Source organism: Ctenopharyngodon idella, chromosome 1, assembly GCF_019924925.1.
Source record: "Ctenopharyngodon idella isolate HZGC_01 chromosome 1, HZGC01, whole genome shotgun sequence".
NCBI lineage: Eukaryota > Metazoa > Chordata > Actinopteri > Cypriniformes > Xenocyprididae > Ctenopharyngodon > Ctenopharyngodon idella.
Genome location: NC_067220.1, coordinates 31473832 through 31486812, shown reverse-complemented (window position 1 = coordinate 31486812; position 12981 = coordinate 31473832). Strand labels below are relative to the sequence as shown.

Sequence of the window (12981 nt, the reverse complement as noted above, 5' to 3'; positions counted from 1 at the left end):
AAATACATTTTAAAATATATTAAAATAAAAAAAAAACTTATTTTAAATTGAAATAATATTTCACAATATTGCTGTTTTTTACTGTATTATTGATCAAATAATGCAACCTTGGTGAGCATATTTTTTCTTTCAGAAACAGAGAATAAAATCTTACTGACTCCAAACATTTATAAATTAAATTTGACTAAATAAATAAATAAATTCCAACAATTTATTAGCTCAAACTGTTAAAGGGTTAGTTCACCCAAAAAATGAAAATTCTGTCATTAATTACTCACCCTGTAAGACATTCCGTCATGAATAGAACAAAAATGAAGATCTTCTTAATGAAATCTGAGAGCTTTCTGTCCGTCCACTGACAGCTTATGCAACTACCACTTTCAAGCCCCAGAAAGATAGCAAAGACATCATTAAAGTACTCCATGTGACTCCGGTGGTTTAACCTCCATTTTATGAAGAGACGTGAGAGACGTGTGTGTGTATATATATATATATATATATATATATATATATACACGTCTCTCACGTCTCTTCATATATATAATTTACCACTTTATTTACAAAATATTAATCTCCAACGTGCGTTCACGCAACAACATCTACTCTTGCATCAACACTCTCCTAGACTGTCAAGAAAGCTCTCAGATTTCATTAAAAAGATCTTCATTTGTGTTCTGAAGATGAACGCAAGTCTTACAGGTTTGTAAAGACATGAGGGTGAGTAATTAATGACAGAATTTTCATTTTTGGGTAAACTAACCCTTTATGTTTGCCACTAACAAAGCCAAGACCATGGGTTCGATTCCCACAGAACATATAAACTAATAAATTCCTTGAGCAAGTCGCTTTCGATAAATGCTTCTGCCAAATGGAAATGTAAATGTAGCTGGAAATTATTATACTCATTGACAGTCACAATGTGGGTTTATGCACACGTTGATGGAAAATTATGGCATATGACTACGTTTCCAACACTATTAGAAATCATTCACCTTGATGGCTGAACATTACCTTGGGGATATATTTAAATCAACAAGCAAAATATTCATGATGTTATTACATCTGTACATGATATTCAAATGTTTTTGTATAAGACAAGAAAACACATCTATGATCAATGAACATAATCTCTCTCACACTAGGGGGAAAAAAAGATTACCACTCGGAAAGCAAAGCTTGTTATTATGACTACTGCTTATAATACTCATTATTGATTAACAACTGTTAATGCTAACAATGAGGACACCAATAGCATTATCCTTCCTCTCAGCTCTAGCTGTTTTTTCTTTGTATGATAGGCATTATGTTTGAGAAACCGGGGGGTAAATGGATTAGAGCCCATTGATGTTCATAATGTAGTAGGCCCTAATAGCATATTTTTCCCACTTATCAACTTTAAAATATTACTCATCCCGGTCCCTGAAATGATAAATTGTGAAAAGAAAAAAAAAGTGAGAAATTACACTTCTGTGGTTGTCCAATCTGTTTTTACCCCAATCTGTTGTAATATACCAGGATGGTTTATTCTGTTGGGTTGTTTCCTCAGCCTGCAGCACATCCCACTTCCGTCCTGGAACGTTAGGTGCTGTCAGGCTCCATAACACAGACTGTCTCCTGGTTTTTGTTCTTTTCCCTTCCCTCTTCCTCCTGTTGTTGTTTCTCTCACCTCTATCCCTCTCAGGGGCTTTATTCTCAGGTCACCTCAACTTCAGTGTTGACAGCTCCAACCACCCAAACTCCCGAGGAGACTAGAAGTGTGTGTTTGTGTGAGAGTGAGAAGGTTACATTCCAGAGGGAGCATTTCTATGTCATATACACTCTTTAGAAGCAACTACTTGTTTAGGCACATTTTAAATACATAGTTCTGTCGTGAAACTCTAGATGGCGCAGGCTGATGTGGTTCACTCTGCCTTAACGCAAGCTGATGATAATTACAGCGTTAACTACTTGGCACAAGCTGATTGGTCCATGTCACATCTGCAGCCAATGAGCTTGTTGCTCACACATTTAAATGGCTGGTTACATTCACTATAGCAGTTTGCAGCGTGTTTCAGAGTTCCTCTAAAACCCTCCACCTTCCCCCAGCTACACCTGTACAGATCTGCTATGGGTTATTGATATGTGCTATTTGTGCCGCAGCAGCGTATCGGCGTATGTATCAACAGTAGCAAGTTCCTGTATTTGCTCTGCAGTAGCAGCAATAGTCAGCAGCAGCGTAGCAGATCTATTCCACTAATACCAAAAACATCACATCCTTTACCATGCTAACAATCTTCCGAGAGTTGCCATGATAGAAATGAATATACGTACTACATGTACATAGTTTTATGCAAGCATTCATTATGTGACTCTTTAAATTTAGGTTTACAGATTTTTTATTCATTTATGGACTTTTTTGAAGTGTATTTTTTTTTTCCCTGAAGTGCACTCCAGTTAGAGAGTAGGACGATGTGGAATATTACCAAGCAAAAATCTCTTAGGGAGTTTGGAACAAAAGAGACAGAAAAAGTGAAAGCCGTCTCCCTGCTTTTCAGGAAAGACAAGCCTTGCAGAAATTTGTTTTGAGAGAGGAAAAGGCTCAGTAGCAGAGAACAAAAAAACAGACTGCAGCTGAAAGCTCTCAGACGTTTTAAGTAGGTGCTCTCTACCTTTCATGCGGATTATGTGCATAAATATAACTGTGTAATGGCTGTCTACAATAGTTCACCAACCACATATGGAACAAATATCTGCTTTTAAATTTAGATGTACACTTTCAGTTTGTGATCATGGTTTTACAATATGTCGTAAAACTTACATCCTCATTTACACATTCTTTTTCCAGACTATATTCATTCAAAGTTTTGAGGTCAATATGATTTTTTTAAATGTTTATTCAGCAAGGATGCAATAAATTAATCAAAAGTGACAGTAAAGACTTTCACTTTGTTATAAAAATTATATTTCAAATAAATGCTTTTTATTTGATTTTCTATTCATCAAGGAATCCTGGAAAAATGTATTGCTGTTTCAAAAAAATATATTAAGAAACTGTTTACAACTGTAACAATAAAAAGAAATGTTTCTTGAGCTTCAAATCAGCATATTATAATGATTTTTAAAGGATCATCATGTGATAATTTTCAGCATCATATATATATATATATATATATATATATATATGTCGCCATTTTACGCCGGCATGTTTCTACAGTAGCCCTAAAAGGACAAACTGCTCTACAGAGCACGTTTCATCACTATGTTGTTCTTCTTCTTTGTCGTTGGTGTTTTTAGAGGCAGCTTGCATCGTCACTATGTTGAATATGCACAAAGAAGAAGTAGTAGTAGTCGTTGTCTGGTTTATTAGAAGCAGAGACCGTTCTTTGTTAGACCTCATTGCTTGACTGGCTACTCTTTGCTGTCTCGGGCGACAACATCTTTGTCCTGCGTCGGCCACCGTAGCTTCTCAATGTGCTTCAAAAGGGAGGGGTGAGCGGTGGACTGAGCAATTTGCAACCTCACCGCTAGATGCAGCTAAAATTTACACACTGCACCTTTAAATGACTGTAAATAGACACCGATAATATGTAACATAAATATGATTTGGAATAGATAGATAAATCTTATCACCTATCAACTATATAAGCCTAAACTTAAACTTCACAACTTGCAATTTTTTTTTTTATTGTGTAAATGCATTTATATACTTTATATTCTTCAATTTCTTAATCTTCGGCAGAAGAGAGAACTGAATCGTGCTGACTCTCTCGCAAGAAGTGAATTGCAATTTCTGTTCACTATTGATGTCACACTTTCATGTGCACACACTCCATGAACTCAGGATCAAAGCCTGAGTTAACAGAGAATGTTGATGATCAGCGTCATGGTACCAACAAAACCTGATTGGATTGGTTTGGTTTTGTCAACTCAAAACTAATCCCGTAACCCTGAGTTTGTTTGACTACCATCATGGTACCTGCCCCAAGTCTTAGTAGCTTAAATCCTCATTTATGGTTTACATATACCCTCTGTCAACTTTTCTTCCTGCTAGGCAAGTTCACATGCATTGAGGTACGTTTTCACCTGGAAAGACAGATGGGCTACTACCTGATCCAAATGTACATTCCCAGCCTGCTCATCGTCATCCTCTCCTGGGTCTCCTTCTGGATCAATATGGATGCCGCTCCTGCCCGTGTCGCCCTGGGAATCACCACGGTGCTCACGATGACAACTCAGAGCTCTGGATCCAGGACATCCTTACCTAAGGTCAGAGTGCATAAAACATCAAAGTAAGAGCTTTGCTGCATCTTTGTTACAAATAACATCACTGGTTAGTATTAGGGTATAAGATCTTCCAGCACTTCTAAGCATCTCTTTTCATGCCATTCATTCTCAGTTATCATTTATTAATGCAGCCCACAGTGGAATGTGTAAAGTGCATCCATGTGTGAAAGCGGGCGTGCAGTATGTATTGCATATTAAAAACTCATAAATGCTACATTGAGTTATGTAATACAATTAAACATTCTGGAAAATAGGCTTTTTCACCTGGCAGAGAGAAAATTATCTCTGATTCATAGCAGTGATGAGGACAGTAGTCAAACGGGTACCTGTTTTGTTCAATAATTAAACGACTGGGCTGTTATGTAGGCTGGAATGAAAAAGTCAAAGGCTAATTAAGGTATCTGAGAACAAATGTGTTTGTGTGTTTCTGCCGTGCAGGTGTCCTATGTGAAAGCTATTGACATCTGGATGGCTGTCTGCTTGCTGTTTGTCTTTTCTGCCCTGTTGGAGTATGCTGCAGTCAACTTTGTTTCACGGCAACACAAGGAACTCTTACGATTCCGACGGAGAAGGAAGAAGTCTGGCAAGGTACGGACTGAGCTGAACTGTAACAGGCAATCTGTCGCGAAATTATGCAAAACACATCTGATTAATGTGAACCCACATTTATGATAAGATGTAAATTGCGTCCCCGTGTTTTCAAGGTGTGCGACAATACAGAGTTCGCACCTTTCATGTTGAGGTGGACACACACAAGTGGAAACTCAATTGTAAATGAGTTTTATCTATTATCTATAAAAAAAACAATGAGAAGTTTTGAAACAAGTATTTATGAGTGCTAAAGATGGCACACTGTGTGCGTTTCGGAAAAACAGCAGGACTGTGAGTCTGATATTGCTTGCATAAAAAAGGAAGGTAATATTGAGCAACTTACATTTTAGACATAATATTGTGATTTACTTTATTTGATATTGCTCTGTCAATGAAAATAGTTCCAATCAAAACCACAGTAGAACCACTGAAACACTAATGCTCTTATTGTCGTTTAGTTTTTAAATTGTTCCATGTTTTTGAACAAATTGATTGGATGAATGATTCAATGACTCACTCATATAGACAGTCACTTGTGAGTGGTTTTGAATGAGTCAGTTGAATGAATGATTAAATAGCTCAATCATTAAATTAATTTTTCAGGATTCATTTATAAAGACAGCCACTTGTCGCCACCTACTGGTACTATGTAACCTTCAGAAAGAGTCACTGACAAATCTCCACCAATGCACAGACCGACATCTTGTCTGAAATGCGGCAACAAAGATACAATTATACAAACAGTTAAAAGTTCCCATGCTGTTGATCATTTATTTCTGCACTCTTGGAACACTGCTCGACCAATCAAATTTGAGAATCAAAACTAATTGTTTTATGAATAAATTGATTAATATAACTAACCGGTTCTACAGAAACAATAGGGCCAGCTTTTATATTTATTTTTGCTCAAAGAAAAGAAAAATATTTCCACAAGAAGCAACACTCTTGGACTGCTAGTTCAATTAAATTAATGGACCTTGTATATATGCTCTTGTATAATTTTCTGGAACATATATTTGGGGTTTAAAGATAAAAAAAAATCTTTGAAATATCAGGAACAAACACATCCTTTGTCAAGTTAGATTAATGGTAATACAAGCTCACTTATGTCAATTCACCTATAAGCAGATTAGTAACATATACTTAGATTTAAAAAAACAAAAAACAAAAAAAACAAGGGAAATCAAATAAAGAAAATGAAATATTCTAGCATTTTTGAGCCACACAAATTTCACTGGTCAGTATAACTTCTGAAAACAGAACCCAATAGAGTCCCATTCACAGCACTAAAGCAAAAAGTGAATTTGAAAATCCTAAGGGAAGGATTTTGCCCTGTATAAGGAGAAACTGTCACTGCAATTGAACTCGACAGTAACTGAAGCAGATGATTTGGAGACTGACAGAGTTTCTGTGGCTTTTCGACTCTGCTCAGAGAAATACTAAATACACAGCCATACACAGTTGAACTGATTGAATGTGCATGTTCTGGTGGGCATGTTGAGTTGATCTGATGCTACAGTAGGAACTATCAAGTTAAGTTTGAACAACATATTAACAACAATCTATCATTAATAATGTTATTTATTATACAACACAGTAAAAAAGGGTAGTTTTTTGCATCTCCTAGTTAAAATAAGCATCCGGAATCACGTTTACACTGGTATCACAGAAACACCAACATTGTTAATCCTACACATATACAACACTGCCTCCTTGAGGACACAAGTAGTCAGTGCATTCTTATGGCTTATCTTGCAACTTTATAACCAAACATATTTCAAACAAAGGCTGAAGCCTGCTGAACAGTACAAAGGTCAGATTGCCATTTAGGTCTGTTTATACATTGCCTTATTGGAGTGGATTAATATTGCATGTGGGCAGGGATGTTATTTTCCCTGGTATTATGGAGCTGGAAGATTATTGAGATCATGATATGAAGCTTAGCTAGTGGAATATTCTAGCAATTTTCATAAAGAGAAAAAAATGGATGCAGAGTACATTAAGTTCAAAGGGCATTATAAAATGCATGGGCAAGCAGTTCAGGCACAGCCACAATATTGGATGTTGCAATTCTCAGATGGAACCACTTGATTTCAGAATAATACACATTTTTCATTCAATTTCATTTATTTAACTGTACATGCCTGTAATACAGTTATTTTTGAATTCCACTTACTGGTTAATATTTGTATTTATTTTTGTTTTAATTTTCAATTATGGACCTCGCATGAAATCCTGCATGTTGTGAGCCATTATATTTTATTAGTTTGCATGCTTTGTGTTTCTTTCTCTTTTTCGATCCCCCTGCTGTGCTAAAAGACTTGCGATCAAACATTTGATGAGGAGCTTACCGAGTCATTGCGTCATATCAATGGCCTACGCAGTGCCGAGCCTGTTTACGGATCAATGGGGCAACTCGACGAATCCGATGACAGGGTAAAGACAGAGCACAAAGCACTTCATCCCTGTCCCTTTGATTGACTGATGAGATGATACAGTCACTCCCCTTCTTATTCATGTTTCCATGTTCATTCAGTGTCCAGCCCTCATGAAACAGCATGTTACATTATTTTACCATTTAGTACTAGTGATCATAATGTCAGTTAAATAACCACTTTTATAATGATTATGGATTCATTTGATTGCATTTTTTTAACCTTATTCTAGGTTCAGTTTGTTACATTGGCTAAATTTAGGTATCATGAACTAACTTTGGATATTAGTTTTACAGCATTTAAGTATGTTAATGTGGATTAATACAGTATACTTATAGTATTTATTAGTATAGATTTAACATAAAGGTAACACTTTAGTATGGGGAACAATTCTCACTTTTAAGTTGCTTATAAACTTGCATATTGGATGTTTATTAGTATTTATAAAGGACATGCCTTATTTTGCATGACCATATTCTTCATCCCTAAATCCTACCCCATACCTAAACTTAAACCCTATAATAACTACCTTACTAACTATTAATAAGCAGTAAATTAAGAGTTTATTGAGGCAAAAGTCATAGTTAGTGAATATGTGTTCCCCACACCAAAGTGTTACCAACATAAATCTATTTTAAACTTACATAAATTAACAATAAACAATAGTAGGCCTATATTTATAAATTAACCATTAAATAAAATAAAAACCATTTTATAAAAAAGTCTATTTTCATGACATAATAAATTGTATTCTTAAGAAACAAATAATTATAATTTTGACAGTAAAGACATTTATAATGTTACAAATGATTTCTATCTCAAATGAATGCTGTTTTTTAACTGTATATTCATCTAAGAATCCTGAAAAAATGTATCACATGCTCCAAAAAAAAAAAAAAATATTAAGCATAACAACTGTTTTTAACACTGATAATAATATATAAATGTTGAGCACCAAATCAGCATATTAGAATTATTTCTGAAGGATCATGTGCCACTGAAGACTGAAAATGCAACTTTACCATCACATTTGAATTTTAATAAATATTAAAATATTCTAAAATAAAAAAGTTATTTAAAATTGTACTATTTCACAATATTTCTATTTTTGATTAAATTAAAGCAGTTGTGGTGAGCACAAGAGACTATATATATATATATATATAAACGAACAATAGTTTATATTTTATCACTTTATTAAACCATTGGGGCAGAATGTTAGTACCACTGAATGCAAGTAGCATCAAATAAATAGACAAATTTAAAAGTTAAATGCCCAGTATGTCCCAAAATTCTCTAAGCACTCAATTAATCTCAGTTGATAAATTATTTTCTTCCAGTGAATGCAACATATTTCCTTATGTTTTATTAGTGGGAAAAATAAGTACAAAATAATGTTTGTGTTTTACGGGTTTGATTTTATATTCTAATTAATTTTCCTCTACCAAAGTCTTCTTTATTTGTCTGAAAATCCTTGTTGACAATGCAGGGCACTATTTTGGCAGAAACTTCCCAAAAGCCATTTAAAATATTACACACATCTCATAAAACTAAAACAGAGTGCTAACTCTAATTTACTGTTCATTTTTTTTTTTTTTTTTTTTATCAAAATTACCTATGAGGGAAGCAACAGGTTTTGTGAATGTAGGAGTACTAGAGTCTTGATTGCTTCTCTCTCTTCTATCCTTTCCTATTGCTAAGGAGGAGGATGTACGGGAGAGCCGGTTGAGCTTCACGCCCAACGCAGGGAAAGACGGAGCCGTGCCCAAAGCCGCTAACAATGCGGCCACAACACCCTCTGAGCCAGCCCTTGCTGCCAGCAAGAGTCATGAGGAGATGAGAAAACTCTTCATCGACCGAGCCAAGAAGATCGACACTGTGTCCCGTGCCGGATTCCCACTGGCCTTCCTGTTTTTCAATATTTTCTATTGGGTTCTGTACAAAATCCTACGCCACGAGGATGTGCACAAGCCATAGATGGAACGTGGCGTGTTGTACCTTGGGAAATACTGTAGTAACACAGCAAAGCTGCATCAATGAACTCTGATGTTATTACTCCCGTTCCTGCCATGATCTATGCTAAACTCTGAAAATGACTATGAAAAACTGTGATGTCAAGGACCAGTGGTTACTTTCAATAGTTTGTTTGTGTTGTGCACCCATACAAGGACACTGCGCTCACTATGCAATGGATAGGCATCTGTAGGGCCTCTGACACACCTGTCCTTTAACAAATAATAAAAGTGGTCAGAACTTCCACACACCTGTTTAACACAGGAGCACAGTCCGACACCGATTACAGACAGATTGCATTGATTAAAGACAGATGTGTGTGTGTCTTGCACTGGTTTTGTCTTACAGTTTTACTGCCAATGTTCTGTGTTGTATTTTTGATATACAGCTATTGAAAAATGGCAAGTATGTATCAGAGTACAAGAGCAGAACTGTACAGCATATTATACAAATTTCCAAACACAATACAATCTTGCTTATTTTATAAGGAAGTGTTGAATAGTTTTATTAGCATTTGGTCAGCGTATTGTACCCTCAATCATTTTGTCCCGACCTGATTGTTGACCAGCTCTAGAAACCAGCATCCAGGCCAAAAACATTCTGAACTAAATCTCAAGAATGACCCTGAACCACCAGCAGAGAAGACTGTTCTGTTTACAGCTATGGACACCTTAACACTAACTGCTTCAAGAAAGCACATTTTCAAAACTTTAATGGTTAGTGTACTGTCAGTAACCACAGCCAAATTGAAACCATTCTACAAGTCCAACTGAAGTTTTTCTCAAACAAAAGCATTATTGTTCAAAAACCATTGCAAGTCACTTCAAGCTAATGATGCCACTGCAAAATAATGTGACTGGAAGTGTCAGACATGTGTTGCAAATTTATGAATGGAGAAAAGAGGTGGGCTGGTTAGGACAATGACAGAGTCTCAGCCAGTTTGTTTTCTGAGAGTTGTCTTATCAAATAGTAATGAAAAAATGTAAATGACTCAATGAGGTATTTGAAAATGTCTCTTAAAGGTTAGTTCACCCAAAAATGAAAATTCTGTCATTAATTACTCATGTCGTTCCACACCCATAAGACCTTTGTTCATCTTCGGGAACACAAATTAAGATATTTTTGATGAAATCCGAGAGGTATATGACTCATCCATAGACAGTGTTGCGGAAAATTACTTTTAAAAGTAATGCATTACAATATTGCGTTACTCCATAAAAGTAACTAATTGCATTACTTAGTTACTTTTTATGAAAAGTAATGTGTTACATTACTTTTGCGTTACTTTTTCTCACCTGGGCTGGGCTGTTTGTTTTTTAATAACAACAAAAAAATGTCTATTTTTGGCGAATGTTAAGGCCCTTTCACACCAAAAGTGAAATGAATAAGCCTCAGGCTTAAGGAAATGTATATTTACGCCTGTACAGTAGAGGGCGCGGCTCAAACAAACAAGCCTTTCAGCTGTGCTGCCATTTTGGATTAAAGAAGAATAGGATACAGGAGAAGGAAGTTCAACACTCTTATTTCTAAATCTAATCTATTAGTATGCTTATTAGTATGGTTGAAATAGATCATTGAAAGTCAGCAGCAAATACATTGTTTAAAAAAGTGAGATTAAATACATAAAGAATATAGTTAATATAGTTAATTATTACAGGTTTGCATAAAATTCAAGATTGCCTTTCACTGTTTTTATTAATTTTGAGGAATACTGAATGTTTTCGTGCAAGTGAGATGAGTAAATGCTAGTTCACATTTAGTCTAGACCTACAATAACCATCATGTTTACACAGCACACACAACACCTCTGCACTTTATTTCTCTCAACATGGGGACAGGAGAGCTGTCAGTCAGTAAATGTGAAAAAGTATCTTGCGTTACTTATTTGAAAAAGTAACTTAGATATTTTGTTGTAAATTGAAAAAGTAATGCGTTACTTTACTAGTAACTTGAAAAAGTAATCTGATTACATAACTCAAGTTACTTGTAATGGATTACCCCCAACACTGTCCATAGACAGCAATTTAACTACCACTTTCAAGGTCCAGAAAGGTACATCCAGAAAGACATCGTTAAAAAAGTCAGCTTGACTGCAGTGTTTCAACCTTAATTTTATGAAGCAATAAGAATACTTTTTGTGCACAAAAACAAAACAAACATAACGACTTTGTTCAACAATATCTTCTCTTCTGTCATTCTCGTACACTGTTTACGTTCAGCACTTCCAGGTACAAGGTCAGAACGTCGGCTCAGTATTGGCCGGCTTCTGCGTCAGAATCACACACGTGTCCTGTTGCTCACGTGTACAGCGTCAGCCAATACTGAGCCGCCGTTCTGACGTAGAACCTGGAAGCGCTGAATGTAAACAGCCTACGAGAATTAAGGTTGAACCACTGCAGTCACGTCGACTTTTTTAACAATGTCTTTAGTACCTTTCTGGACCTTGTAAGTGGTGGTTAAATTGCTGTCTATGGAGGAATCATATACCTCTCGGATTTCATCAAAAATATTTGTGTTCCGAAGATGAAGGAAGGGTTTGGAACAACTTGAGGGTGAGTAATAAATTACAGAATTTTCATTTTTTGGGTGAACTAACCCTTTAATTAATAAAATAATTTGAGTGGTTTTAAACTAATCTAACCACATGAATGGTGATTATATGGCAATGAATTTTGAATAGGAGCTATTCAATTCTACTAAAAGAGAGAACCATATTTAATTCTGCCTCTAAGAATATTTTAATTATTCATAGGGTACTGCAAATGTATTTAAAAACAATGAAACAATGTTTAATAGTATTATCAATATTTATTTTGTTGCACTGAAATTCTGAATTATCTGTTATGTGTTCTATAAATACTGTTCAAAACAGTTAAAATACTGGGACCAGACTTTATAAAACCTTTTGTTTTATTTTGTTTTGTTTTGTCGTGATGATGATGATGGAACCCTTGTCTGGGAGAAATGTATTTCCTTTTCTTTGAAAATAAAAGTAATCTGCTGGAAAACTGTGCCATACAAATGATCAAAGCATATCTAGTCTCACACATTCCTAAGAGTAAATAGAGCAGTGAAGTTGTGTTTTGAACACCATCTGACATCAGCATTAAATGGCACACACATTCATCATGAAATGGATAAAGGAAGTGCATAGACATTTACAGTATAATGCAAGAGATGTTGTAATTTATTTTGTACAAATTAATGTATTAAATGTTATGCATGAACTCAAGTCTGGTGTACTGCATTTTTTAAATGTGAATCTGACCTGTCAGTCAAATTGTTCTCGCTGCTATCAAAAGAGAGTTGGTTACAGGTGAGAGGCATATAGGCCCATGTTCTTCCGTGTACATCTGTAAATAGGCTACTTATGGTCACGTGTTACAGACATTACATATAAATATAGCTATAAGTTAACAGTTATAAAGCTAAAAACAGTTCTAACACTGTAATGTAAAGTGTAAAGTTCTTTTTTTAGGTTTACTGAAGCGCCCTCTGAGAAAAACTAAAAAAATAAAGATGTTTGTAAAAGCATCCTTTGTCTATTGTTCATTTAAGTGCGTTCATTTTCTCGCTGTACGTGTGTGTACTTGTACTGTATTCGACTGCTGCCAAGGGCTTTAAAGAACTAAAGCGCGGAGCCCTCACAAAATTGTTAGTAATCATCTTTTGGGTGTAA

The 12981-nt window shown here is 35.4% G+C and overlaps 1 protein-coding gene across 2 annotated transcripts in view; it reads left to right on the top strand.

The window, feature by feature from the left end:
* Nucleotides 1-12534, top strand: part of glra3 (glycine receptor, alpha 3) — a 67653-nt gene extending 55119 nt beyond the window's left edge. Inside the window, exons 7-10 of one of the 2 annotated variants that reach the window (XM_051905080.1) lie at nt 4031-4245; nt 4702-4851; nt 7174-7290; nt 8991-12534. In XM_051905080.1, the coding sequence (XP_051761040.1) occupies nt 4031-4245; nt 4702-4851; nt 7174-7290; nt 8991-9266 (758 nt within the window). In that variant the 3' untranslated portion in view covers nt 9267-12534. The remainder of the gene's footprint in view (nt 1-4030; nt 4246-4701; nt 4852-7173; nt 7291-8990) is intronic. The other variant, XM_051905089.1, reaches the window with a different exon arrangement.
* The last annotated feature ends 447 nt before the right edge of the window (nt 12535-12981 follow it).